This window comes from Hyla sarda, chromosome 8, assembly GCF_029499605.1.
Source record: "Hyla sarda isolate aHylSar1 chromosome 8, aHylSar1.hap1, whole genome shotgun sequence".
Taxonomy (NCBI): Eukaryota; Metazoa; Chordata; class Amphibia; order Anura; family Hylidae; genus Hyla; species Hyla sarda.
The window spans coordinates 206,839,834-206,867,736 of NC_079196.1; the positions used below are offsets into that span (position 1 = coordinate 206,839,834).

The 27,903-nt window shown below is 45.9% G+C and overlaps 1 protein-coding gene across 3 annotated transcripts in view; it reads left to right on the plus strand.

The window, feature by feature from the left end:
- The first annotated feature begins 1,136 nt into the window (after positions 1-1,136).
- The window catches only part of NLRC3 (NLR family CARD domain containing 3), a 39,844-nt gene continuing 13,077 nt past the window's right edge, over positions 1,137-27,903 (plus strand). For 2 of the 3 annotated variants that reach the window (XM_056536040.1, XM_056536041.1), the window contains exons 1-13: positions 1,137-1,895; positions 9,786-9,898; positions 12,794-13,051; positions 13,137-14,814; positions 14,905-14,991; positions 16,988-17,071; positions 17,156-17,239; positions 17,817-17,900; positions 20,731-20,814; positions 20,904-20,987; positions 23,500-23,583; positions 23,763-23,846; positions 27,605-27,688. In XM_056536040.1, coding sequence (XP_056392015.1) covers positions 9,892-9,898; positions 12,794-13,051; positions 13,137-14,814; positions 14,905-14,991; positions 16,988-17,071; positions 17,156-17,239; positions 17,817-17,900; positions 20,731-20,814; positions 20,904-20,987; positions 23,500-23,583; positions 23,763-23,846; positions 27,605-27,688 — 2,702 coding nt within the window. In that variant the 5' untranslated portion in view covers positions 1,137-1,895; positions 9,786-9,891. The remainder of the gene's footprint in view (positions 1,896-9,785; positions 9,899-12,793; positions 13,052-13,136; positions 14,815-14,904; positions 14,992-16,987; positions 17,072-17,155; positions 17,240-17,816; positions 17,901-20,730; positions 20,815-20,903; positions 20,988-23,499; positions 23,584-23,762; positions 23,847-27,604; positions 27,689-27,903) is intronic. The other variant, XM_056536042.1, reaches the window with a different exon arrangement.

The following is a 27,903-nucleotide window of genomic DNA, read 5'->3' on the forward strand; positions in this document are numbered from 1 at the left end:
CCTGTTCAAGCAAAATCCGGAAAGTAGCCAAACCCTGCCTTTACCAAAACATACAGTTCTAGTTGCTAGAATCTAACCTGTCAGATCCGGGTTAGATTACAGGGATCACGTCACTGTGTGACATTCAGGAGGTTTTATCCAAGACTGTCTAGTCCATGCTTAGAGGAAAATCATCTCCAAAATCCTGTTTCCTGCTCCAAGAAGGAGAATCATCTAGTCAGAAGAGGAAATAGCTGAGCAAAGACTCCTCTGCCAAGAATCAACTCCTTGTGGGCTTCCAGCCATTTTGTGCTGTGTGGAGATCACGTCATCAACTTTAGCTTACACCCTGCGATAGGGAATTGTGCCACACTCAGCCATGAGTAAAGTCTTTCAAGTAACTGCACCACAGTGAACTAACCTGTGTAGGCCAGATCTACAGAAGAGAATTGCCGTATTAGACTCTATCTACTTCATTAGCAACTTTACAAAAGACTCTTGTAGTCAGTATAACTGCTTGAAGAGCAACTTAAAGGGGTACTGCTGCACCCCAGACATCCGCAAACTTCGCTCCGTGCTGGATGACTGTCGATGCGGGGCGGAGGCTCGTGACGTCACGGCCATGCCCCCTGAATGCAAGTCATGCCCCCTCCCTTAGACTTGCATTGTGGGGGTGTGGCTGTCACGTCACGAGCCTCCAGCACTGCACCCGACGCTCTTAACGAAAGCCGAGTACAGCCCAGTGGCTAGTCCTTTGGATAGGGGATAAGATGTCTAATGGCGTAGTACCCCTTTAAAGGAAACTGACCAACATCTATACACATCATTCTGTAACATGCAACCCTGTGTTATGGGTACACCCCCAGACACTATATCGTGCTAGACCCCCCTCCAGATGGCCTGGACAATTCCACCCATCCTTCTCATAGACACCACAACAGAAAATTTACAGTAATACATAATAAAATTCCACTTTTCACTTTCTATTCTCACATACTGTAAACAATTCTTTCTATTCTGTTTTATTGTAAATTGTCTCCCATGAAGGACCTGATCTTTATTTTGTTTTAAACGCAGTTTCAAGATCTATGACAGGAAGTCAGGGAGGGCGAGAAACTGAGCAGGAAGAGGTGAGATCAGTGGACCAGACTGAGGAGCACAGATGCATAGCAGAGCTCAGAAGGTGCATCACCAGACTGAGGAGAACAGACGCATAGCAGAGCTCAGAAGGTGCATCACCAGACTGAGGAGAACAGACGCATAGCAGAGCTCAGAAGGTGCATCACCAGACTGAGGAGCACAGATGCATAGCAGAGCTCAGAAGGTGCATCACCAGACTGAGGAGAACAGACGCATAGCAGAGCTCAGAAGGTGCATCACCAGACTGAGGAGAACAGACGCATAGCAGAGCTCAGAAGGTGCATCACCAGACTGAGGAGAACAGACGCATAGCAGAGCTCAGAAGGTGCATCACCAGACTGAGGAGAACAGACGCATAGCAGAGCTCAGAAGGTGCATCACCAGGCTGAGGAGCACAGATGCATAGCAGAGCTCAGAAGGTGCATCACCAGGCTGAGGAGAACAGACGCACAGCAGAGCTCAGAAGGTGCATCACCAGACTGAGGAGAACAGACGCATAGCAGAGCTCAGAAGGTGCATCACCAGACTGAGGAGAACAGACGCATAGCAGAGCTCAGAAGGTGCATCACCAGACGGTGGATAGAGAGAACCTGATGCCTCGGAAGTTTTCAATGAGGAATAATTAAAATCACAACTGGCAAAGAGGTCTTGGATAGTGAAGAAATGTTGACAGTCTATGGATGATCAGCGGTGAAGATATAAGACCACCAGTCACACAACAGAGAAGACGTCGGCACATCTCAGCTCAAGACAAGTAGTCGGATCATTGCCACCTGGTGAGATTATGTAGAAATAAGAGAGTCCATAGAGGCACTGGGCCCACCATGGGACTGGCACCATCCAATGGGTAGTGTTGACCTTCTCTGCAACAAAAAGGGTTGAACCAGCCCAAGGGTCCCCATGCCGTCCATCTCAAGTGGTGGGACGTGGATATTACTATAAATCGTAGAGGGAATACACAGGAACAATGTTCCTTTTTGAGGGGAACAATCACAGTGATGGCTTCTATTTGTGGGTTCTCATTTGTCAGATCTGATGTATGACACTGCTGTGTGAATCATTATGCTCCAAGGGTGGTGGGGGGTATCTCATGGCAGGCATTGCTATGGGACCCTGGTGAATATACAGGTCACTTATCCCACCTTTTTTCCATGGATGACTGTTACAGAGTACAAAGGAATGACAGAGGGGCATCAGTAGAAGTTAAATTAAAAAAATTGTATGTAGCCTCCGGGTAGTATTAGGTCCATGTATAGCAATGGTCTCCAACCTATGGCTCTAGTAGAGAATGGTGTTCTTGGGGTAATAGTCACTAAACAGCAGGAAACCCACAGGTTGGAGACTGATTTAAAGTCTTGTTATTACATATAGTGGTTTCTCCTTCAGATAGGAACAGGTTCAGGCTGAGACTAGATGAGACTGATGTCCCCCAGATTCAGTTGGGTGTAGGGCCCACTATCATGTCAGCATCTAAATCCATCAGTTGGGTGTAGGGCCCACTATCATGTCAATGTCTGGATCCATCAGTTGGGTGTAGGGCCCGCTATCATGTCAGCGTCTGGATCCATAAGTTAGGTGTAGGGCCTGCTATCATGTCAGCGTCTGGATCCATCAGTTGGGTGTAGAGCCCCCTATCATGTCAGCGTCCTGATCCATCAGTTGGGTGTAGGGCCCGCTATCACGTCAGTGTCTGGATCCATCAGTTGGGTGTAGGGCCCGCTATCATGTCAGAGTCCTGATCCATCAGTTGGGTGTAGGGCCCGCTAGCATGTCAGCGTCTGGATCCATCAGTTGGGTGTAGGGCCCGCTATCATGTCAGCATCTGGATCCATCATTTGGGTGTAAGGCCCGCTATCATGTCAGCGTCTGGATCCATCAGTTGGGTGTAGGGCCCGCTATCATGTCAGCGTCTGGATCCATAAGTTGGGTGTAGGGCCCGCTATCATGTCAGCGTCTGGATCCATAAGTTGGGTGTAGGGCCTGCTATCATGTCAATGTCTGGATCCATCAGTTGGGTGTAGGGCCCGCTATCATGTCAATGTCTGGATCCATAAGTTGGGTGTAGGGCCCGCTATCATGTCAATGTCTGGATCCATCAGTTGGGTGTAGGGCCCGCTATCATGTCAGCGTCTGGATCCATAAGTTAGGTGTAGGGCCTGCTATCATGTCAGCGTCTGGATCCATCAGTTGGGTGTAGAGCCCCCTATCATGTCAGCGTCCTGATCCATCAGTTGGGTGTAGGGCCCGCTATCACGTCAGTGTCTGGATCCATCAGTTGGGTGTAGGGCCCGCTATCATGTCAGAGTCCTGATCCATCAGTTGGGTGTAGGGCCCGCTAGCATGTCAGCGTCTGGATCCATCAGTTGGGTGTAGGGCCCGCTATCATGTCAGCATCTGGATCCATCATTTGGGTGTAAGGCCCGCTATCATGTCAGCGTCTGGATCCATCAGTTGGGTGTAGGGCCCGCTATCATGTCAGCGTCTGGATCCATAAGTTGGGTGTAGGGCCCGCTATCATGTCAGCGTCTGGATCCATAAGTTGGGTGTAGGGCCTGCTATCATGTCAATGTCTGGATCCATCAGTTGGGTGTAGGGCCCGCTATCATGTCAATGTCTGGATCCATAAGTTGGGTGTAGGGCCCGCTATCATGTCAATGTCTGGATCCATCAGTTGGGTGTAGGGCCCACTATCATGTCAGCGTCTGGATCCATCAGTTGGGTGTAGGGCCCGCTATCATGTCAGCGTCTGGATCCAGCAGTTGGGTGTAGGGCCCGCTATCATGTCAGCGTCTGGATCCATAAGTTGGGTGTAGGGCCCGCTAGCATGTCAGCGTCTGGATCCATAAGTTGGGTGTAGGGCCCGCTATCATGTCAGGGTCTGGATCCATCAGTTGGGTGTAGGGCTCACTATCATGTCAGCGTCTGGATCCATCAGTTGGGTGTAGGGCCCGCTATCATGTCAGCGTCTGGATCCATCAGTTGGGTGTAGAGCCCCCTATCATGTCAGCGTCCTGATCCATCAGTTGGGTGTAGGGCCCGCTATCACGTCAGTGTCTGGATCCATCAGTTGGGTGTAGGGCCCGCTATCATGTCAGAGTCCTGATCCATCAGTTGGGTGTAGGGCCCGCTAGCATGTCAGCGTCTGGATCCATCAGTTGGGTGTAGGGCCCGCTATCATGTCAGCATCTGGATTCATCATTTGGGTGTAAGGCCCGCTATCATGTCAGCGTCTGGATCCATAAGTTAGGTGTAGGGCCTGCTATCATGTCAATGTCTGGATCCATCAGTTGGGTGTAGGGCCCGCTATCATGTCAATGTCTGGATCCATAAGTTGGGTGTAGGGCCCGCTATCATGTCAATGTCTGGATCCATCAGTTGGGTGTAGGGCCCGCTATCATGTCAGCGTCTGGAACCTTCAGTTGGGTGTAGGGCCCGCTATCATGTCAGCGTCTGGATCCAGCAGTTGGGTGTAGGGCCCGCTATCATGTCAGCGTCTGGATCCATAAGTTGGGTGTAGGGCCCGCTATCATGTCAGGGTCTGGATCCATCAGTTGGGTGTAGGGCTCGCTATCATGTCAGCGTCTGGATACATCAGTTGGGTGTAGGGCCCACTATCATGTCAGCGTCTGGATCCATCATTTGGGTGTAAGGCCCGCTATCATGTCAGCGTCTGGATCCATCAGTTGGGTGTAGGGCCCGTTATCATGTCAGTATCTGGATCCATAAGTTGGGTGTAGGGCCCGCTATCATGTCAGCGTCTGGATCCATAAGTTGGGTGTAGGGCCTGCTACCATGTCAATGTCTGGATCCATCAGTTGGGTGTAGGGCCCGCTATCATGTCAATGTCTGGATCCATAAGTTGGGTGTAGGGCCCGCTATCATGTCAATGTCTGGATCCATCAGTTGGGTGTAGGGCCCGCTATCATGTCAGCGTCTGGATCCATCAGTTGGGTGTAGGGCCCGCTATCATGTCAGCGTCTGGATCCAGCAGTTGGGTGTAGGGCCCGCTATCATGTCAGGGTCTGGATCCATCAGTTGGGTGTAGGGCTCACTATCATGTCAGCGTCTGGATCCATCAGTTGGGTGTAGGGCTCACTATCATGTCAGCGTCTGGATCCATCAGTTGGGTGTAGGGCCCGCTATCATGTCAGCGTCTGGATCCATCAGTTGGGTGTAGAGCCCCCTATCATGTCAGCGTCCTGATCCATCAATTGGGTGTAGGGCCCGCTATCACGTCAGTGTCTGGATCCATCAGTTGGGTGTAGGGCCCGCTATCATGTCAGCATCTGGATTCATCATTTGGGTGTAAGGCCCGCTATCATGTCAGCGTCTGGATCCATAAGTTAGGTGTAGGGCCTGCTATCATGTCAATGTCTGGATCCATCAGTTGGGTGTAGGGCCCGCTATCATGTCAATGTCTGGATCCATAAGTTGGGTGTAGGGCCCGCTATCATGTCAATGTCTGGATCCATCAGTTGGGTGTAGGGCCCGCTATCATGTCAGCGTCTGGATCCATAAGTTGGGTGTAGGGCCCGCTATCATGTCAGGGTCTGGATCCATCAGTTGGGTGTAGGGCTCACTATCATGTCAGCGTCTGGATCCATCAGTTGGGTGTAGGGCCCACTATCATGTCAGCGTCTGGATCCATCAGTTGGGTGTAGGGCCCGCTATCATGTCAGTGTCTGGATCCATCAGTTGGGTGTAGGGCCCGCTATCATGTCAGCGTCTGGATCCATCAGTTGGGTGTAGGGCCCGCTATCATGTCAGCATCTGGATCCATCAGTTGGGTGTAGGGCCCGCTATCATGTCAGCGTCTGGATCCATCAGTTGGGTGTAGGGCCCGCTATCATGTCAATGTCTGGATCCATCAGTTGGGTGTAGGGCCCGCTATCATGTCAGCGTCTGGATCCATCAGTTGGGTGTAGGGCCCGCTATCATGTCAATGTCTGGATCCATCAGTTGGGTGTAGGGCCCGCTATCATGTCAGCGTCTGGATCCATCAGTTGGGTGTAGGGCCCGCTATCATGTCAGCGTCTGGATCCATCAGTTGGGTGTAGGGCCCGCTATCATGTCAATGTCTGGATCCATCAGTTGGGTGTAGGGCCCGCTATCATGTCAGCGTCTGGATCCATCAGTTGGGTGTAGGGCCCGCTATCATGTCAGGGTCTGGATCCATCAGTTGGGTGTAGGGACCGCTATCATGTCAATGTCTGGATCCACCAATGGAACCTGTATGGGAATTTTGCACCTGGAGTGCCTGTGAGTTTCTGCTATTTTCGGTGTAGGTGTTGAAGAATTACTCTTGTGGTGCTGTTATGTTTGTTCTTTACTAGTTATGGTCAATTACTTATACTGGTACTGATTGAATCCATTATAAAATGGATCTTCTGTGTTTTTTGGATCCTTTAAAACTGGACGCCATGAAGCCTGTGTCAATATCATCATTATAATCTACATACAGGATCAAATAGATTTTTATTTGGATTTCTGCTGTATATAGAACAATAGGCTGGATCCCCCATGACAACACGTCTTACAAAGAATACTTCCTAAGGGTCTATTCACACGTACAGTATTCTGCGCAGACGATGCACAGGATTAGAAGCTGTGTTCAGTCATTCAGTTTACATTGAAATCTGCAGCAGAAAATCTTGTGCATCAAATCTGCGGAGAATACTGTACGTGTGAATAGACCAGAAAGGGTAATGGTTCACCGTAAGGAGATCGTCATAAAGATGTGTAGAGACTTATCGGCCATTTACGCTCCACTGGGAATTTTGTGAAAAAAAGATGCAAAGCCGCTCTCGCAGTACTTTAGGTGGCCATTAGGTTCCTCAGGGTGTGTAGGGTGTCTACTGTATACGGCTCTGCGGGCAGATACCCTGGCTAATGCCTAGGTTGATCCTGAGAGCACTTGTGGTCCCTTATGAGCTTTGGTGTAAAGGGACATTGAACCTTGAACCTCGCAGGTGCCTTCTGGCCCGGAGTAAGGTTTGTTGGGGGCCTCTCTCCTGTAGGAGAAGGGCTTAGCGATAGACCGCATCCTTTGTGCACATTTTTTGTAGTGTTAGACGCTTGCACTTTGGGTGATTCGAGAGCATATTCCTCGGCTCTTAGAAAAAAAAAAAAAAAACAGCTGTCTAGATCTGGAGAGATCTCTGACTTGGCATACATTCCCAGTCAGTTCCCAAGACTCCTAGGTAGAATAAAACCATTTTGGAAATATGTTGTGAGAGTTGTTTTTCCCAGAATGCTTAGTAATACAGAGAATTGTATAAATAGCATTAGGTGGTATCAGAGGGTATAGTAAGTGGTCAGATAAAATGAAAGCATACATGTTACCGGCAGCCACAGACAGCACCAGTGTCGTCCCTTTGTACTAGTTTCTCTTACGCGAGCCTCACTGAGGTTATCAGCTGCTGAGGTTCCTGCGCTCTGTCTATAAACCATCTATGTATTCTGAGCAAACACAGAACCTGTGACTATAGGCGGAAGAGACTGTCGCTGGGATAAAAGTAATTGCCCCCCCCATATAGTACTTTGTACTATTAGACAATGAAAATATAAAAAGTCAATTTCTGAATTATTAAATGCATGGATTTAACCACTTCAGGACCAGGGTATGTTGCCCCGCTAGTGACCAAGTGGTTTCAGTTTATCTTAAATAATTTTTTTTGTTGTTTTTGTTTAACCCACAAGGCTTTATCTTTGCATGAACAGCCCCAAAAAATAGTTTTGAGGTTTCTGAGAATTTCTGGTAATAATAAAGGGGTCATCCCAACATCCCAAGGTTATTGTTATATTTCCTATCCCCCTGTAGATGATCAGTGCTGGGACCCCGACCAATGGAAGAAAATTGTCCCCTGAATGAACTAAGTGCTGAGCTTGTTCAAGGTCAATGTTCCAATTCTTTAAGGGGCGTAAAAAGTTTTTCACCCTTTATAAAGTTACACTACAACTAAGGGTGCATTCACACCACATTTTGGGGATGTGGCAGCCAGACCTGTGCCGGATCCCATTCATTTGAATCAGCCAGACAGAGTCAGATAGTGGCTCTGGTTGGCTTATTTTTTTAACCGTATCCGGTTTTGTTGCCGGACTGAAAACCGTGATCTTACTTTCTACCATCCTGAACGCACATCCACCATCCGTACGCTAGCTGTTGCAAGACTACAACTCTCAAAATGCCCTTACAGCGAGGACATGCTGGGGTTTGTAGTCTTGCAACAGCTAGAAGATGGTAGATGGACAAGTGGGTAGGGGACAAGCTGGGAGATGTGCAGGGTAGCGGGGATGGAGCGAGAGGGAGTGGGAATATTGAAAACTGTGTCCCTGTAGCCAAGGGTGTGCGTGCGCCTAAGCCAATCACTGCCCGGGTCACATTCGGCTACAGAGGCACAGTTTTACACAGGCTAAATTAAAGGGGTAGTCCAGTGCTGAAAAACGTATCCCCTATCCTAAGGATAGGGGATAGGTTTCAGATCACGGGGGGGTCCGACCGCTGGGCCCCCCCGCGATCTCCTGTACGGGGTCCTGGCTCGCTGGCCAGATAGCGGGTGTCGACCACCGCACGAAGCAGCGGCTGACACACCCCCTCAATACAGCGCTATGGCAGAGCCGGAGATTTGTATTGAGGGGGCGTGTCCACCGCCGCTTTGTGCGGTAGTCAACACTCCCCCTTCCCGTGGCCCAGCGGTCGGACCCCCCGCAATCTGAAACTTATCCCCTATCCTTAGGATAGGGGATAGGTTTTTCAGCACTGGACTGCTCTTTTAAATGAATGGGGTACTGCGCATATCCTGCTGCCGTATCCCCAAAACATGGTGTGAATGTACCCTAAACTGGGAATCGGTCACTAGTGTCATAAGTTTGCCAAACCACGGGCCGCATGAAATACTGAGAATGACCCTTAACACTGTGATCTATAATGCACTCTAAGGGTACGTTCCCACACGGCGTATTTTGCTGCGTATTTGCTGCGTATTTGGTGCTGCGTATTTTCCTACCCATTGACTTCAACAGAGAAAATAAAATACGCAGCAGCAAATACGCAGCAAAATACGCCACGTGGGAATGCACCCTAAGGGTACGTTCCCACACGGCGTTTTTGCTGCTGCGTATTTTATTTTCTCTGTTGAAGTCAATGGGTAGGAAAATACGCAGCACCAAATACGCAGCAAAATACGCCGTGTGGGAACGTACCCTAAAGGGATGCGTCATTCCAGAGTAATCCAAGACTGAAAACTGGGCCGAGAGCTGGGCACAAAGCTGTTAGGGTAGTCCCCAACCCTGATTGACTGATCACTCCATATACCACTGTAAGATTGTGCCCCCATAAGAGATTTCATTTTTACATTGCTGATCTCCCATGACAGCGTTTCCCAACCAGGGTGTCTCCTGCTGTTGCAAAACTACAACTCCCAGCATGCCCGGACAGCCATCGGCTGTCCGGGCATGTTGGGAGTTGTAGTTTTGCAACAGCTGGAGGCACCCTGGTTGGGAAACGCTGTCCCATGTAAATGGTGCTGGTGTATCAGGAGGACACAACCTCATTCCCCAGACCCAGCACTTCTCTTCCCTATTGGTTTCCATGTCTTGCATTTACTATATGCTTCTCCGTTCCCGATCCTGACTGACCTAAATAAACTTTTTTTTTTTTACGACAGGGCGATGTCCCAGGTCTTCATTCATACTTCAGTACAGGTGAGGAGATGACATGGACCTGGATCACGTTTGGAATCCTGGAGCTTTGTGGTATTACGAAACAATGATATGGAAGGTGTGTAAATCATTTTCTATGGGGGGGGGGGGGGATTCATGCAAACCTGTCCAGAGGAAAAGTTGCCCAGTTGCCCATAGCAACCAATCAGATCGCTTCTTTCATTTTTGAAAAGGCCTCTGAAAAATGAAAGCACCCATCTGATTGGTTGCTATGGGCAACTGGTCAACCTTGATGAATCATCATTAGTCATTCATGTGGACAGGTCCCTTTCCCACCTCTTTTCAGTTGTAACCCATCATGGCCCTTTTCACCTACTGGTAATAGAGTTATTTAGAAGAGTTTATAGAAGTATATAGAAAGAAGTAAAACAGAGATGACGCTATGTAGTGCCGTTACCCTTGCGGGATGTATGCAAGGGGTGATAGAAATTAAGTGTGGTCTTCTTTATGTGTTGTGCTATCAGGCACAACACTGTATACAGCTCTCGTACCGTCGTACGGTGTATGAGAGCCGCTGGCCGTCGGTGGAGCGGAGTGGAGCTTGGTTAAAGAGATGTGTTTGGGGTGTTCCTGGCAGGGAACCCCATTGGCATTTGACTTAGGCTGGTAGCACAAATGAAGACAGAATCATGTGCAAAAGGTAGCGGTATTTTTTATATATATATATATATATATATATATATATATATACACACACACAAACAGATAGAAGTCCTGCATAGGGAATATGCTGTCTCCATTCTCCCTCCAGGTCAGCAGCGACTGCTCACAAGCATAGCCTTCACTGGTGGTGCTCTGTCCGTACACAAGAGTAAGTGAGATTGCAAAGTCCAGACGGAACAGAAGAGCGGCCACTCACCAGACTCCTTTTCAAAGGCTTTATTGAATGCTAGATCAGGATACAAACAGGTGCACTTAAACAACACAATGTAACTCCAAGTCAATGACACTTCTGTGAAATCCCACTGTCCACTCAGGAAGAACACTGATTGACAATCAATTTCACATGCTGTTGTGCAAATGGAACAGACAACAGGTGGAAATTATAGGCAATTAGCAAGACACACCCAATAAAGGAGTGGTTCTGCAGGTGGTGACCACAGACCACTTCTCAGTTCCTATGCTTCCTGGCTGATGTTTTGGTCACTTTTGAATGCTGGTGGTGCTTTCACTCTAGACGGAGTCTACAACCCACACAAGTGGCTCAGGTAGTGCAGCTCATCCAGGATGGCACAGCAATGCGAGCTGTGGCAAGAAGGTTTGCTGTGTCTGTCAGTGTAGTGTCCAGAGCATGGAGGCGCTACCAGGAGACAAGCCAGTACATCAGGAGATGTGGAGGAGGCCGTAGGAGGCAACAACCCAGCAGCAGGACCGCTACCTCCACCTCTGTGCAAGGAGGAGCAGGAGGAGCACTGCCAGAGCCCTGCAAAATGACCTCCAGCAGGCCACAAATGTGCATGTGTCCACTCAAACGGTCAGAAAGAGACTCCATGAGGGTGGTATGAGGGCCCGACATCCACAGGTGGGGGTTGTGCTTACAGCCCAACACCGTGCAGGACGTTTGGCATTTGCCAGAGAACACCAAGATTCGCAAATTCGCCACTGGCGCCCTGTGCTCTTCACAGATGAAAGCAGGTTCACACTGAGCACGTGACAGACGTGACAGAGTTTGGTGACGCCGAGGAGAACATTCTGCTGCCTGCAACATCCTCCAGCATGACCGGTTTGGCGGTGGGTCAGTAATGGTGTGGGATGGCATTTCTTTGGGGGGCCGCACAGCCCTCCATGTGCTTGCCAGAGGTAGCCTGACTGCCATTAGGTACCAAGATGAGATCCTCAGACCCCTTGTGAGACCATATGCTGGTGCGGTTGGCCCTGGGTTCCTCCTAATACAAGACAATGCTAGACCTCATGTGGCTGGAGTGTGTCAGCAGTTCCTGCTAGAGGAAGGCATTGATGCTATGGACTGGCCCGCCCGTTCCCCAGACCTGAATCCGATTGAGCACATCTGGGACATCATGTCTCGCTCCATCCACCACAGACTGTCCAGGAGTTGGCGGATGCTTTAGTCCAGGTCTGGGAGGACATGCCTCAGGAGACCATCCTCCACCTCATCAGGAGCATGCCCAGGCGTTGTAGGGAGGTCATACGGGCACGTGGAGGCCACACACACTACTGAGCCTCATTGTGACTTGTATTAAGGACATTACATAAAGTTGGATCAGCCTGTAGTGGGGTTTTCCACTGTGATTTTGAGTGTGACTCCATATCCAGACCTCCAGGGGTTGATACATTTGATTTCCATTGATAATTTTTGTCTGATTTTGTTGTCAGCGCATTCAACTATGTAAAGACGAAAGTATTTCATACGATTAGTTAATTCATTCAGATCTAGGATGTGTTATCTTAGTGTTCCCTTTATTTTTTTGAGCAGTATACATATAGTATACACACACAGGTTGGTATAGGACAAGGAATACTCCTTTCTTTGTTAGGTCCTTTAGAAATGTGTTGTCCCATATGAACCTGTGTATAGATATATGAATAAATACTGTTACCTTGTGCACCCTGGTGCATGGTTCAGTCTTCATTTGGTGAAGCGCTACCAGCCGGATCCCAGGAGGGTTCCCTGCCAGGAACACCCCAAACACATCTGTATAACCAAACTTAGAAGAGTTTATGTCTCTTCATGTTTCTGGGAAAGCTGTTGTCATACTGTCATGTCTTTTGTGGGTGATGTATTTCTACTTAGCTAGATAGACTTGTTATTCTGGGATAATAGAAAGCTAGGCAATAGCTTGACAAAGGAGGACATCTTGAAAAAGACAACCCCAGTCCATACACCCATAAAACATACGGGTCTATGGGTTATCTTCCATTTAATGTTTTTGACCTTTTAGGATATATGGTAACATCTTAACCAATAGGAACTATTTCTCTCTACTCTGGATAGGCCTATGGATTCTCCGGTACAGGAGACAGCTGGCATCAAGCGCCTGTCCGGAATCCCTCAAGGAGATAATGACTAAACTGCAAGAACTTCAGATGTTGACTATAGAAGAGGTGAAATGTTTTCAGGAATTACCACTGCCAAAGCGGGCAGAGGCCATTATGGACACTGTAGGTGGGAAGGGCAGGATATCTCTTCAAGCATTCCAACACTGCATCGAGAACAGTCGCACCTGCCTCTACCTGCGCATGTGTCACTACGGTCAGTGATACGGCGTGACATGAGCTCTTGGGTTTAGTTGAAGCATGGATTGCATCTACTTCAACAACTTTTGTTTTCTTTACAGATCCACTGGTTCGGAAACATTTAGACAATGTGGAATATGACGATCACCCTCCTCTGTTGGCACAGCTATGCTCCGTCCTAATGGTGGAAGGTCTCAAGGATGCCCAGCTCCAGGAGCATGATATTGTACAGCTAGAACTAGACCAGGCAGGGCAAGGAGGCTCTAAGATGTTGCCCCTCGAAAAAATGCTATTGCCGTTGTCTCGGGTCAGTCTCCCCCCACGTATCTCCGTAACTGTGGGGGTGGCAGGGGCTGGTAAGAGCACTCTTGTTAGACTGTTTGTGGAAAAGTGGGCTCGTGGTGAGTTGTGTCCAGACATTAAATCTGTATTGTCTCTAAATCTGTGGGAGCTGAATATTTATGATCGTCTCTCTGCAGAGAAGTTGTTACGTATTGCATGCCCAGGCACTACCACGCCACCACCAAGTTCTCTTCTAATTTTGGATGGCTTGGATGAATTACGAGCTCCACTCGAATTTTCAGACTCTATTGGCAGCACAGACCCCCAGAAAGAACTTCCTCCTGAATGTCTCATAACCAATATTATACGTGGGAACCTGCTGCCAGAGGTCAACGTGTGGATCACATCAAGACCAGGAGCAGCAGCAAAGATTCCTGGTGGGCTTGTGGATCGGATGACAGAAGTATCAGGTTTAGGGTCCAATGAAATCAGGGACATTCTAGATCAGCTGATACATGACACCAATGGTACCATGGAGAGGGTCTGGGATCACTTACAATGTCATCGTGCCTTGATGGCCCTATGTTCAGTGCCCACATTGTGCCATATTGTAGGACTTTCTCTAGCATATACCTTGCATGCTCAAGACTCCACATATCAACCTCTACCAGATACACTGTCTGCCATATTTTCCTGGTATTTGAAGGCCCAATTTTGCAACTCAGAAGGGATCGAGCAGACAACTAATGCCCGAAGAACGGTTGGCAATTTAGGGAAACTGGCATTCCAAGGACTTCTTAGGAAACGGACCATGTTTTATGAGTCAGATCTGAAATCTTGTGGGATTGAGATGCCTATTCTACCAGGCAGCCTATGTTCCCGACTGCTGGTTTCCCAAAATTCCCCTTCATGTTTATCTTTCTCCTTCTCCCATCTCTTGCTGCAGGAGTTCCTGGCAGCTGTCCACTACTACTCTGCTGCCAAACGTGCCATCTTTGACCTGTTTGCAGATGGGGGAGTTTCTTGGCCCAAGTTGGGCTTTCTTAATCACTATAAAGGTGCCACCCAGAGAGTTTTACAAGCTGACGGAGTACACTTGTCCATTTTCCTCCGTTTCCTATCCGGACTTCTTTCACCACAAGTCCTGCGTGTCCTAGCTGGGTGTCTTCCAAATAAAGAGGAACCAAGCAACCAACGTGGAGCAGCAATAGATCACCTGCAGAGCTTGTTGAGTGCAGGGAAGACAATTTCCAGTGGGAAGGTGAACTTGGTGTGTTGTCTCTATGAGATGGGGCACACAGAGCTGATCAGTGCCGTGGATGAGGCTCTGAAGGCTGGAACTCTTAAGGGGCACTTGAACCCATTGACATGTTCAGCTCTTGCATATTTGCTACGGGTGTCAGACAGCTGTGCCCAAGAGACCAACCTCAACCAATGCCTGAATTATGGACTAGTCCAGAACTTCCTCCCACAGCTCCAGTACTGCACCAGCCTCCGGTAATGACAATAAGTCCTGCACCCACCCATGACATGCTGTTACACGAGTCATCTGGAAAGCCTGTATCTCATATACCTTTCTTTATACAGAATGGAGAATAACAACTTTAAAGACGATGTTATGGAGCTGTTGGCCACAATTCTGCGCGCTAAAGACTGCGCCATTGAAAAAATCAGGTGACTGATGCTTGAGCAAATATCAATGTGTGTCTGATCATACAGGTAATACTAGTATTATACGTAAATGAGTATTCTGTAAAGATCATAAAAGTGTCATCAGGTCCAACTATTGTATCTCCTGCTGACTTCAATGGAGATTAACTATAGACATGTGGCTGCCTACTCAGGATATCTATCTATTTATTTATCTATCTATCTATCTCATATCTATATCTATCTATCTCATATCTACCTATCTCATATCTATCTATCTATCTATCTCATATATCTCTCTCTCATATCTATCTATCTATCTCATATCTACCTATCTCATATCTATCTATCTCATATCTATCTCTCTCATATCTATCTATCTATCTCATAACTATCTATCTCATATATCTATCTCATATCTATATATCTAGCTATCTCATATCTATCTATCTGTCAGTCTATCTATCTAATATCTATCTATCTATGTAGGAAAACAGCACCTCCAAAAAGTAATATAGACCAAGTATGGTGCCCGCAGAGTCCAGACCTTGGTCAGAGATACATGTATCAACAGAAAAAAGGATTTCCGCAGCACACAATATCCGTGAAAACCAATGTGGATTTATTCCATAAACTTGAAAAAGAGCAGGCGAGCTGGTTGAAACGTTGTTCTTGGACACTCTGTTTATAGAATAAATCCACATTGTTTTTCTTTTATATTGTGGGCTGCGTAAATCCTTTTTTTCTATCTATCCATTGAAAGAAATAGCAGCAGACAAAAAGGATAAAGTGCAAAAAAATTTGGTGTTTTTTCCATCATCTCACAGCGCACAATGCGACGTTTCCACAGCCTCTCGCTGCCTTTTTCAAGCATGACTGGTGAATCACATCAAGATACTTAAACAGTGTTCCATACAATACATCATTAAGTAATCAACAAACTAATTTTTTTGTCTCTGCTTCATAATTACGTTGTAAATTGATCCCAGAGGGTATTTGGAGAAATGAGATTGTTTGTACACTGAAATGAGATGTTTGTACACTGTATTTTTTTTACATATATTGTATATGAATTACACTTTATTGATTACCTAATTATGTATTGTATGGAACACTATTTATTTAAGTATCTTGATGTGATTCACCAGTCATGCTTGAAAAAGGCAGCGAGAGGCTGTGGAAACGTCGCATTGTGCGCTGTGAGATGATGGAAAAAACACCAAATTTTTTTGCACTTTATCCTTTTTGTCTGCTGCTATTTTTTTCGATTGATCTACTTGGGATCCCCTGACCAGGAGTCTAATAGATGGCGTCCACCTAACTACTATCTTCAATTGAGCGGTTGTGCTGTTCCACTTGGATTTCTTTGTATCTATCTCATATCTATCTCATATCTATCTATCTCATATCTATCTCATATCTATCTCATATCTATCTATAAATCTATCTATCTTATATTTATCTATCTATCTCATATCTATCTATCTCATATCTATCTATCTATCTCATATCTATCTATTTCATAGCTATCTATCTATCTCATATCTATCTATCTTATATCTATATTATCTATCTATCTCAACTCTATATTATCTATCTATCTCCTATCTATGTATCTTTCACCTATCTATGTATATCCTATCTATTTATCAATCTAATATCTATCTATCTATCTATCTCAATCTCATATCTATCTATCAATCTAATATCTATCTATCTATCTCATATCTATATTATCTATCTATCTCATATCTTTCTATCTCATATCTATCTTATCTATCTATCTCATATCTATCTATCTATCTATCTCATATCTATCTATCTATCTCATATCTATCTATCTCCTATCTATTTATCTCATATCTATATTATCTATCTATCTATCTATCTCATATCTTTCTATCTATCTCATATCTATCTATCTATCTCATATCTATCTATAACTTATAATTGCATTGTTAGAAAGCTCTGTCCCGTGTCTAAATATAACTTGTCTTATGTTAATATTCTTCATTTCCAGCCTTGCAGAGAACCATTTAGGTAACCGTGGTATTAAAGTGTTGGGAAAAGCTTTAATGGTGAACCATACTCTTTCATCTCTTGAGTAAGTCACCATAATTTGGAGATAAACATTTGTATATCATTGAGGGATGAACATACTATTAACTTCTTGTATTTTATGCCATAGCCTGCACAGCAACATCATTGGACCAAATGGTGCCCGCGCCTTGGCAGAAGCTCTGAGGAACAATCAAGTACTTTTGAGTCTAAAGTAAGTAAACTAAACCTGGTTACACCAGTAGTATTACTATTGTATGTATTGTTAGAGTGCTTTGTATGTCAGACTTTGGCCCAAGAATTGTATGCCCAGAATAAGGAGCCCTATTGCTGTTACTACTCACTAACAACACAAGGCTACTGAGGTCTATTAAAGGGGTACTCCGCGGCGGGAGTCGGGATGTCACAACCACGCCCCCTCAATGCAAGTCTATGGGAGGGGGCGTGGAACTGTCCAGAGTAGGAACAAATCCCCATAGCAAACCTATCCTTCTCTGGACAGTTCTTGACATGGACAGAGGTGTCAGCAGAGAGCACTCTGGACAGACAGAAAATAAATTCAAAAAGAAAAGAACATCCTCTGTATTATACAGCAGCTGATAAGTACCGGAAGGATTAAGAATTTTTAATAAACATAATTTACAAATCGGTTTAACTTTCTGGCACCAGTTGATTTAAAAAAATGTTTCTCACCGGAGTACCCCTTTAAGACATTTGGACTTCCATACTTGGCATGGGCCTACTTGACAGAACCTCACATAACTGGAGTCACATCTCCATTGTTCTTTCAGTCTACATAACAATCGCATCAAATCGGAGGGGGCTCAGCAACTGGCCCTGGCTCTACGGGTGAACCGCAAGCTGAAGGCCCTGAAGTAAGTGGACACTTCCTTATAACTTGAAGCTCCTGCGCCCCCTATTTACCATATGTGAGTGCAACATCTGCACTCACTATAAAAATACAGTGACCCCCCCCGACCTACGATGGCCCCGACATACGATCATTTCAACATACGATGACCTCTCAGAGTCCATCGCATGTTGAAGGCTGCATCAACATACGATGCTTTTGTATGTCGGGGCCATCGCATAAACGGCTATGCGGCAGCGCAGACTGCTTCAGCTGCCACCGGATAGCCGTTTACGGTGCCCCGTAAGCTCCGGTGATGGTCACTCACCTGTCCTCGGGGCTCCAGGACGTCATCTTCGGGATCCCCTGCATCGCTGTCGCTCTCCATCATTGTCATCACATCGCCGCGCACGCCGTCCCGATATCCAATAGGAGTGGCGTGCGTAGTGACGTAATGGCGGCAATGAGGAACGATAATCCCAGGCAACAGAGACATTCCGGAGCGGCAGGGACACCCCGGGGACTTGGCGGCAGCGATGGACGGCAACATCCAGGGCAGCGGTGATGGTCCGGAGCGGCGGGAACAGGTGAGTACAACGTCCTATATTTAACATTGCACGGATCCCTCAACATACGATGGTTTCAACAAACGATGGTCCATTTGGAACAGACTACCATCGTATGTTGTGGGACCACTGTACTCAAAGATGTAGTGGCACTATTGCTACATAGCAATCAGGTTAAAGGGGTACTCCGCCCCTAGACATCTTATCCCCTATCCAAAGGATAGGGGATAAGATGTCAGATCGCCGGGGTCCCGCTGCTGGGGACCCCTGGGATCGTTGCTGCAGCACCCCTCTATCATTACTGCGCAGAGCGAGATCGCTCTGCACGTAATGATGGGCAATACAGGGGCCGGAGCATCGTTACGTCATGGCTCTGCCCCTCGTGACATCACGGCCCGCCCCGTCAATACAAGTCTATGGGAGGGGGCGTGGCGGTCGTCACGCCCCCTGCCATAGACTTGCATCAAGGGGACGGGACGTGATGTCATGAGGGGCGGAGCCATGACGTCACGCTCCTCCGGCCCCTGTATCGCCCGTCATTACGCACAGAGCAAACTCGCTCTGTGCAGTAATGATGGCGGGGTGCCGCAGCGGCGATCCCCGGGGTCCCCAGCAGCGGGACCGCAGCGATCTAACATCTTATCCCCTATCCTTTCGATAGGGGATAAGATGCCAGGGGCGGAGTACCCCTTTTTTCCTATACAGTTTCCTATACACACGTTTTTCCTATACAGTTCCCGTATACGGTTTCAAGTTAAAAACCATATGGAACTGTATAGAAAACCGTATGCATTGACTTAACATTGTAGATTTAGTCCATTTTGCGTCTTATACGGTTTTATCAGTTTTTTTTTTATCTGTACCCAAAACCGTAGTCTACCACGTTTTTCGGTCCGGGTGAAAGAAAAACGTATTAAACCGCATACATTTTTTTTTTTACTTTTGAGTCAAAGGGAACCGTACAGAACCATATGTGCGTACTGTTCCATCCGGTTTTCCCCATACGGTTTTTGACTTTGCACAGTTTTTTTTCTAGGAATTTCAATCAAACAAGTGAAACTTTATTCATAATGGAGTGAAAAGTTAAAAACGTATCCGTTTTTTTTCTTAAAAAACGGATACAACCGGACATCATTTTATAGGGGTGGAAATTTGTACACACGTTTTGATACAGTTTAGTCCGGTTTTGAGGAATCCGTTTTTCATCAAAAACCTGATACGGGAACTGTATTGCAAAAACGTGGTGTGAATGCACCCTAACTGTGCAGCGGCACTTCTATCACTGCGGGAGACCAAGGTCCTAAGTACGCAGGTCCAGTGGTGCTGGGGACCAGAAAAATCCAAGTCACTAATATCATCTAGTATAGGAGAAACACGGTAACCAGCACTCACCGCTAGATTTTAGCCAGCCGACTCCACTTCATCTGCTTCAACGGACGTACCCGGTTCCAGACTCGATGCAGGGCGCTCTGCGCCCTGCATCGAGTCTGGAACCGGGTACGTCCGTTGAAGCAGATGAAGCAGAGTCGGCTGGCCGAAGCCTAGCGGTGAGTGCCACCCACTATACCACTATACTTACACCCCCATTAAGCATTAATTGGGGTTCCCTGTTTATAATCATGGAACTATCAATTCAAGCTAAGATGAGACTATTTTTTTTTTATCATTTTTATATTTAATTTATAATTTTATTTAAAATGTGCACTGTCAGATACAAAAACTTGTGATATGTTGTAAAGCATGTATAACCAATAGGTTTTGCAGTTGCTTCCATTAGAAAATTTTCAGTATTTCATACTGAAAAAGCCAGTCAAACAACTGCCCCCCCTGCCTGCTTGGACACATACTAGTCCTGCTGTGTCCATGCGTCATCACCTACGTCATGGACACACTTCCTTGATTGACAGCTGTGTGGGTCCAGGGCTCACAGCTGGAGGAAAAATCCTCCCACTGTCAGCTTGGGCCCCGCTACTGTCAGTGAGGACAAGCTGGGAGTTGTAGTTTTGCTAATGCTAGGGGAGATGTGAGCAGACAGCATACTGAGGGAGGGGGCGGAGACCTGCACAGTGCGGCCACGCCCCCTCCCTTTGAGCTAAATTAAAAGTGTAATAAAAAAATAAATAAAGGTGCTAGACACACAAAAATTAGATGTACATGGTCAGGATTAGGTACTGAGTGATATGTTAAAAAAAAAGTTTTTTTGTTGGATCTGACGGGTACGCTTTAATTATAATGTTTATATTTTATATAATTTTATATTTTTTTTAAATCATTTTTTTTATCCAACAGTATTAAAAAGAACTGCATAGAAGCTGAAGGAGCTGAGAGCCTGGCGTCCAGTCTAAAGGAGAACCAGGTACTCCAGGAGCTGTGGTGAGTGATCTCTGCTTCTGCTCTGCCTACCGCATGGTCCTGTACTGGGGAAGTTCTCAGGATTTCACATCCTTTTGGGTTTTCTGCAGGTTATCAAGCAACAGCCTGGGTGATCACGGTGCTGCGGCTTTGGCTGAAGCTCTCCCGGTAAACTCAAGTTTAGTCTCCCTCGAGTAAGTCGTGTGTCTACATCTGTGGGTGGTGGAAGGGGGGACAGAGAGGAAGCATGGCCGACCTTCAGACAACCCTTTTGGCGAAAACACGATGCGGTTGCATTGAGGTTTGTCACTGCATCATATCAGTTTTCAGCGGTAAGTAATGGAATAATGTCATTGAAGTCCTGGAACCTGACGTGATGAAGTTACAAACCACAAGGCAATGGAAATGCAAACCGATCGCGTGTTTTCACCTCTCGTGAATCGTCCAGTGTTGCGGTTTCGTGTCTTAGAACTTGTGAATGCAGCCGTATTACAAACCTAGGCTATAGATCCCATACTGTACCTCGGATTTTCTACAGAGGCTTACAGTTTCTGTTATTTTTCACTGACACACACGGAGTGGGAGGACTACAGTAGTCCCTACACATACAATGGCCTCAGGTTACAATATTTTCGGTCTTTTTTGGACCACTGTAACTTGTCATACATCATACAATACTACAGACAGTCCAGATCTGTGATATGTGTCAATGGCTGGAAGAACCGACCAATCCGAATGGGCATTCACTGGTAAAACCCCTGTATTACTGAAGTGCATGCACTTACTGGTGTCTGGTAGCGCCCCCTACAGTACAGGGAGGTATTACATGTTCTGTACTCTTTACCTGTATTACTGAAGTGTATGCACTGACTGGTGTCTGGTAGCGCCCCCTACAGTACAGGGAGGTATTACATGTTCTGTACTACTCTTTACCTGTATTACTGAAGTGTATGCACTGACTGGTGTCTGGTAGTGCCCCCTACAGTACAGGGAGGTATTACATGTTCTGTACTACTCTTTACCTGTATTACTGAAGTGTATGCTCTGACTGGTGTCTGGTAGTGCCCCCTACAGTACAGGGAGGTATTACATGTTCTGTACTCTTTACCTGTATTACTGAAGTGTATGCACTGACTGGTGTCTGGTAGCGCCCCCTACAGTACAGGGAGGTATTACATGTTCTGTACTACTCTTTACCTGTATTACTGAAGTGTATGCACTGACTGGTGTCTGGTAGTGCCCCCTACAGTACAGGGAGGTATTACATGTTCTGTACTACTCTTTACCTGTATTACTGAAGTGTATGCACTGACTGGTGTCTGGTAGCGCCCCCTACAGTACAGGAAGGTATTACATGTTCTGTACTCTTTACCTGTGCCAGGGTTAGGTGCTCCTTTGGACACCAGGTGAGGGCGGCTCCAAGTTACTTTTTTAGGACACTGTGTACTGTACAGGACCCTGAAGAAGCTCCTGTCCTCTACATAGACAGTGATTACAGCTTCCAGCAGATCTTTCTTACTTTTATATGTAAGGATTTGCTTTTTCTATATTAGTTATCTACTTACTTTTCTTTAATCCTCACTTCTTCCTATTTTTGGATGACATTTTGAGGCTTCAGAACCAATTACCAGGTTTCCATAGAGTTACAATGGTCCCAACATACAATGGTCGTCCTGGAACCAATTAATATTGTAACCTGATGGACCACTGTATATGCAAGTAAGAGAGGATCATTCATGGAACGTAGCGAGCAAAAATAGATATCGTCAAGTGCTGACAAAAACTGTATTAAATTACTAAGACTGATATATATATATATATATATATATATATATGGGCTTATAAAACAAAATGAATACAATCAATGCAGACGTGTTTCGAGATATAACCTCTCCCTTCATCAGGTCCTATGACTAAATTCGGGGACTTTCAGTAAGTCTTATATTAGAAATGACCTTCTCTTCTTATTCACATCCTGCATCTAAAAATAGCCATATCTCATCTAGACCGAGTATTCTGAGATACATATTTCTGGAATTGACGCTTCACCGCCTACTGAATAAACTGTACATATATAGTCATTTTTGAAATCTACATTTTTCATCTATTTAAAAAAAAAAATTCGGTGCAGAAAAAAACACTTACTGCGTCATGGAAACCATCCGCAAGCCGATATTAACAGACCTGTGCTTTGTAAAAAAAAAAAAAAAAAAACATTCAGGAAAAAATAAAAATCTGTGTGATTAAATTTTTTTAAATTAAAGCATTTTCTTTTTCATTATGATGAATTATGATTAAAGGGGGCAGCACATCCCTTTTATTGTTTACCAGGCACAGCGCCATTTTTTTTTGATAGTGGTCATATCTGGTATTACAGCTAAGATTAAAAAATCAGTTCCATTCACGTGAATGGGACTGAGATGCAATAGCAGTGTGTGGTTAAATTAATAATCCATCTCAGTGGTCTCCAAACTGTGAACCTCCAGATGTTGCAAAACTACAACTCCCAGCATGCCCGGACAGCCGTTGGCTGTCCGGGCATGCTGGGAGTTGTAGTTTTGCAACATCCGGAGGCCCACTGTTTGGAGACCACTGGCCTAGCCTTAAATATTTACTTTTATTTTACGGAATTACATTCGTGTTGATTTCCTCTTATTGGTTTCCTGTTTCTCATGGATGTTACATGTTATAATCCCCTATGTTCAGCCTGCAGAGTAATTCCATCAGTAACCACGGCCTGAAGTCCCTGACCAGCGGCTTGAGCAGGAACCACAGCCTCAAACACCTCAAGTAAGTCTTCCCATAGACCCGTGTGTCTCCAGCTGTTGCAAAACTACAACACCCAGCAAGTACGGGCAGCGAAGGGTGTTTTAATTTTGCAACAGCTGGAGAACCATGGTGACCACCGCTATAGACAGTGATATATTATTATACCATATATAATTTATGTTTTTCTTCCCGTTCCTCAGCTTGCGGGAGAACTCCATCAGCATTGAGGGCGCTCAGGCCTTGGCGCAGTCTCTCCAAATTAACACCACTCTGACGCACTTGGAGTAAGTATGGTCGACTGTTTAAAGGCATACTGGGGGAGAGTCACCAAAACTTGTGCAGGTGAAAAATCTGACCAGTTGCCCATAGCAACCAATCGGATCGCTTCTTTCATCTTTGAAAAGGCCTCTGAAAAATGAAAGGGACAGTCTGATTGGTTGCTATGGGCAACTGGTCACTTTTCCACAGCACAGGTCTTGATGAATCTCCCCCCACTAACACAGTTTTAGGAAACATTTGGTTCACATTTTTGCTTTGGCATTGAAACTGGCCATTTTATTAGGTATACCTTGCTCGTCCCCTTTTGCCTTCATTCTTGGTGGTATACTTTCTATAAGGTGCTGGACACATTCCTCAAAGATTTCCCTCCATACTGACATGATGACATCACACAGTTCCCCCATATGGACATGATGACATCACACAGTTCCCCCATATGGACATGATGACATCACACAGTTCCCCCATATGGACATGATGACATCACACAGTTCTCCCATATGGACATGATGACATCACACAGTTCCCCCATATGGACATGATGACATCACACAGTTCCCCCATATGGACATGATGACATCACACAGTTCCCCCATATGGACATGATGACATCACACAGTTCCCCCATATGGACATGATGACATCACACAGTTCCTCCATATATACATGATGACATCACACAGTTCCTCCATATAGACATGATGACATCATACAGTTCCCCATATGGACATGATGACATCACACAGTTCCTCCATATGGACATGATGACATCACACAGTCCCTCCATATGGACATGATGACATCACACAGTCCCTCCATACTAACATGATGACATCACACAGTTCCCCCATATGGACATGATGACATCACACAGTTCCCCCATATGGACATGATGACATCACACAGTTCCTCCATATATACATGATGACATCACACAGTTCCTCCATATATACATGATGACATCACACAGTTCCTCCATATAGACATGATGACATCATACAGTTCCTCCATATATACATGATGACATCACACAGTTCCTCCATATATACATGATGACATCACACAGTTCCTCCATATAGACATGATGACATCACGCAGTTCCCCCATATGGACATGATGACATCACACAGTTCCTCCATATGGACATGATGACATCACACAGTTCCTCCATATGGACATGATGACATCACACAGTCCCTCCATACTAACATGATGACATCACACAGTTCCCCCATATGGACATGATGACATCACACAGTTCCTCCATATGGACATGATGACATCACACAGTTCCTCCATATGGACATGATGACATCACACAGTTCCTCCATATAGACATGATGACATCACACAGTTCCTCCATATGGACATGATGACATCACACAGTTCCCCCATATGGACATGATGACATCACACAGTTCCCCCATATGGACATGATGACATCACACAGTTCCTCCATATATACATGATGACATCACACAGTTCCTCCATATAGACATGATGACATCATACAGTTCCCCATATGGACATGATGACATCACACAGTTCCTCCATACGGACATGATGACATCACACAGTTCCTCCATATGGACATGATGACATCACACAGTTCCCCCATATGGACATGATGACATCACACAGTTCCCCCATATGGACATGATGACATCACACAGTTCCTCCATATATACATGATGACATCACACAGTTCCTCCATATAGACATGATGACATCATACAGTTCCCCATATGGACATGATGACATCACACAGTTCCTCCATACGGACATGATGACATCACACAGTTCCTCCATACTGACATGATGACATCACACAGTTCCTCCATATGGACATGATGACATCACACAGTTCCCCCATATGGACATGATGACATCACACAGTTCCCCCATATGGACATGATGACATCACACAGTTCCTCCATATAGACATGATGACATCACACAGTTCCCCATATGGACATGATGACATCACACAGTTCCTCCATATGGACATGATGACATCACACAGTTCCTCCATATGGACATGATGACATCACACAGTTCCTCCATACTGACATGATGACATCACACAGTTCCTCCATATGGACATGATGACATCACACAGTTCCCCCATATGGACATGATGACATCACACAGTTCCTCCATATAGACATGATGACATCACACAGTTCCCCATATGGACATGATGACATCACACAGTTCCTCCATATGGACATGATGATATCACACAGTTCCTCCATATGGACATGATGACATCACACAGTTCCTCCATATGGACATGATGACATCACACAGTTCCTCCATATAGACATGATGACATCACACAGTTCCTCCATATAGACATGATGACATCACACAGTTCCTCCATATAGACATGATGACATCATACAGTTCCCCATATGGACATGATGACATCACACAGTTCCTCCATATGGACATGACGACATCACACAGATCCTCCATATGGACATGATGACATCACACAGTTCCTCCATATAGACATGATGACATCACACAGTCCCTCCATATAGACATGAAGACATCACACAGTTCCTCCATATAGACATGATGACATCACACAGTTCCTCCATATGGACATGATGACATCACACAGTTCCTCCATATAGACATGATGACATCACACAGTTCCTCAATATAGACATGATGACATCACACAGTTCCTCCATATGGACATGATGATATCACACAGTTCCTCTATATGGACACAATGACATCACACAGTTCCTCCATATGGACATGATGACATCACACAGTTCCTCCATATGGACATGATGATATCACACAGTTCCTCTATATGGACACAATGACATCACACAGTTCCTCCATATGGACATGAAGACATCACACAGTTCCTCCATATGGGCATGATGATATCACACAGTACCCCTTTAACACAGGAACAGGGACTCCTGTTTCCCGCTGAACTCCCTGCTCCTGTACAATACTTATTGGCGATCTGTACATTGAACTCACTTAACATTCTTTGGGGCACCATCCCTGAAGCCAATCCTTGACACCATGTGTGAACTGTTCTTTGGCATTCCATTTATCTCTGTACCAGTGTTAAAGGGGTACTCTGCCCCTAGACATCTTATCCCCTATTCAAAGGATGGGGATAAGATGTCAGATCACGGGGGCCCCATAGCAGGGAACCCCGCGATCTCTGTGCAGCAGCCAGCATTTGTTAAGACCACTGGGTGCGGGCGGCAGGGGTCATGACGTCACGGGCACGCCCCTTGGGACATCACGCCACGCCCTCTCAATGTAAGTCTATGGAAGGGGGCGAGGCTCGCATTGAGGGGGTGTGGTGTGACGTCATGACCCCCCTCCACCCGCTCCAAGCATAAGGAACCAAATGTTCCGAACGCTGGGGCAGTGGAGTACCCCTCTAAATGGTTCCCACCATCACTAAAAGAAGCTGCAACAAACATCACACTGTATGCATTTGCGCAATTCAATAGAGTAAGCTAATTTCTTACAGAACCCCCCCCCCCCCCCCCCCCCCCCACATCTAGTGCAGTCACCTCAAGTGTATCCTCTGGTATTGCTTTATGGTGCATTATGCACTTTTTGTTTACATCTCCAATAGGTGGCACTAGAGAGCCAGTTCTTATCTATCTGGAGGAGAGCTGATCTGTTACCCCCCTGTGCCTTATATAAATGTATGATAAAGAAGCAGAAATGATTATGCTATACAGTAAAGTGGTATATTTGTCCCTCCCTACAGTCTGACGGCAAACCTGCTGCACGATGAAGGCGTGGAGGCTCTGTCAGGAGCGATGAGGGAGAATCGGAGTCTGCAGTCTCTACAGTAAGTTGTTACAATGGAAATCAGCTGTAAACATGGAAGAATAAGAAAATAAATCTAGATACCTCAGATTCAAAATGGATTAAGGGTCAAAAACATGAAACGTGTTGTGTCTATGGCCGTTCCCTTAGGATCTTGTTGATTTGTCTTCTCCCCCTCTTGGTCACCCTGCTGTATGATAGTCTATCACCTATATAGATGGGCTCCACTATTACTCT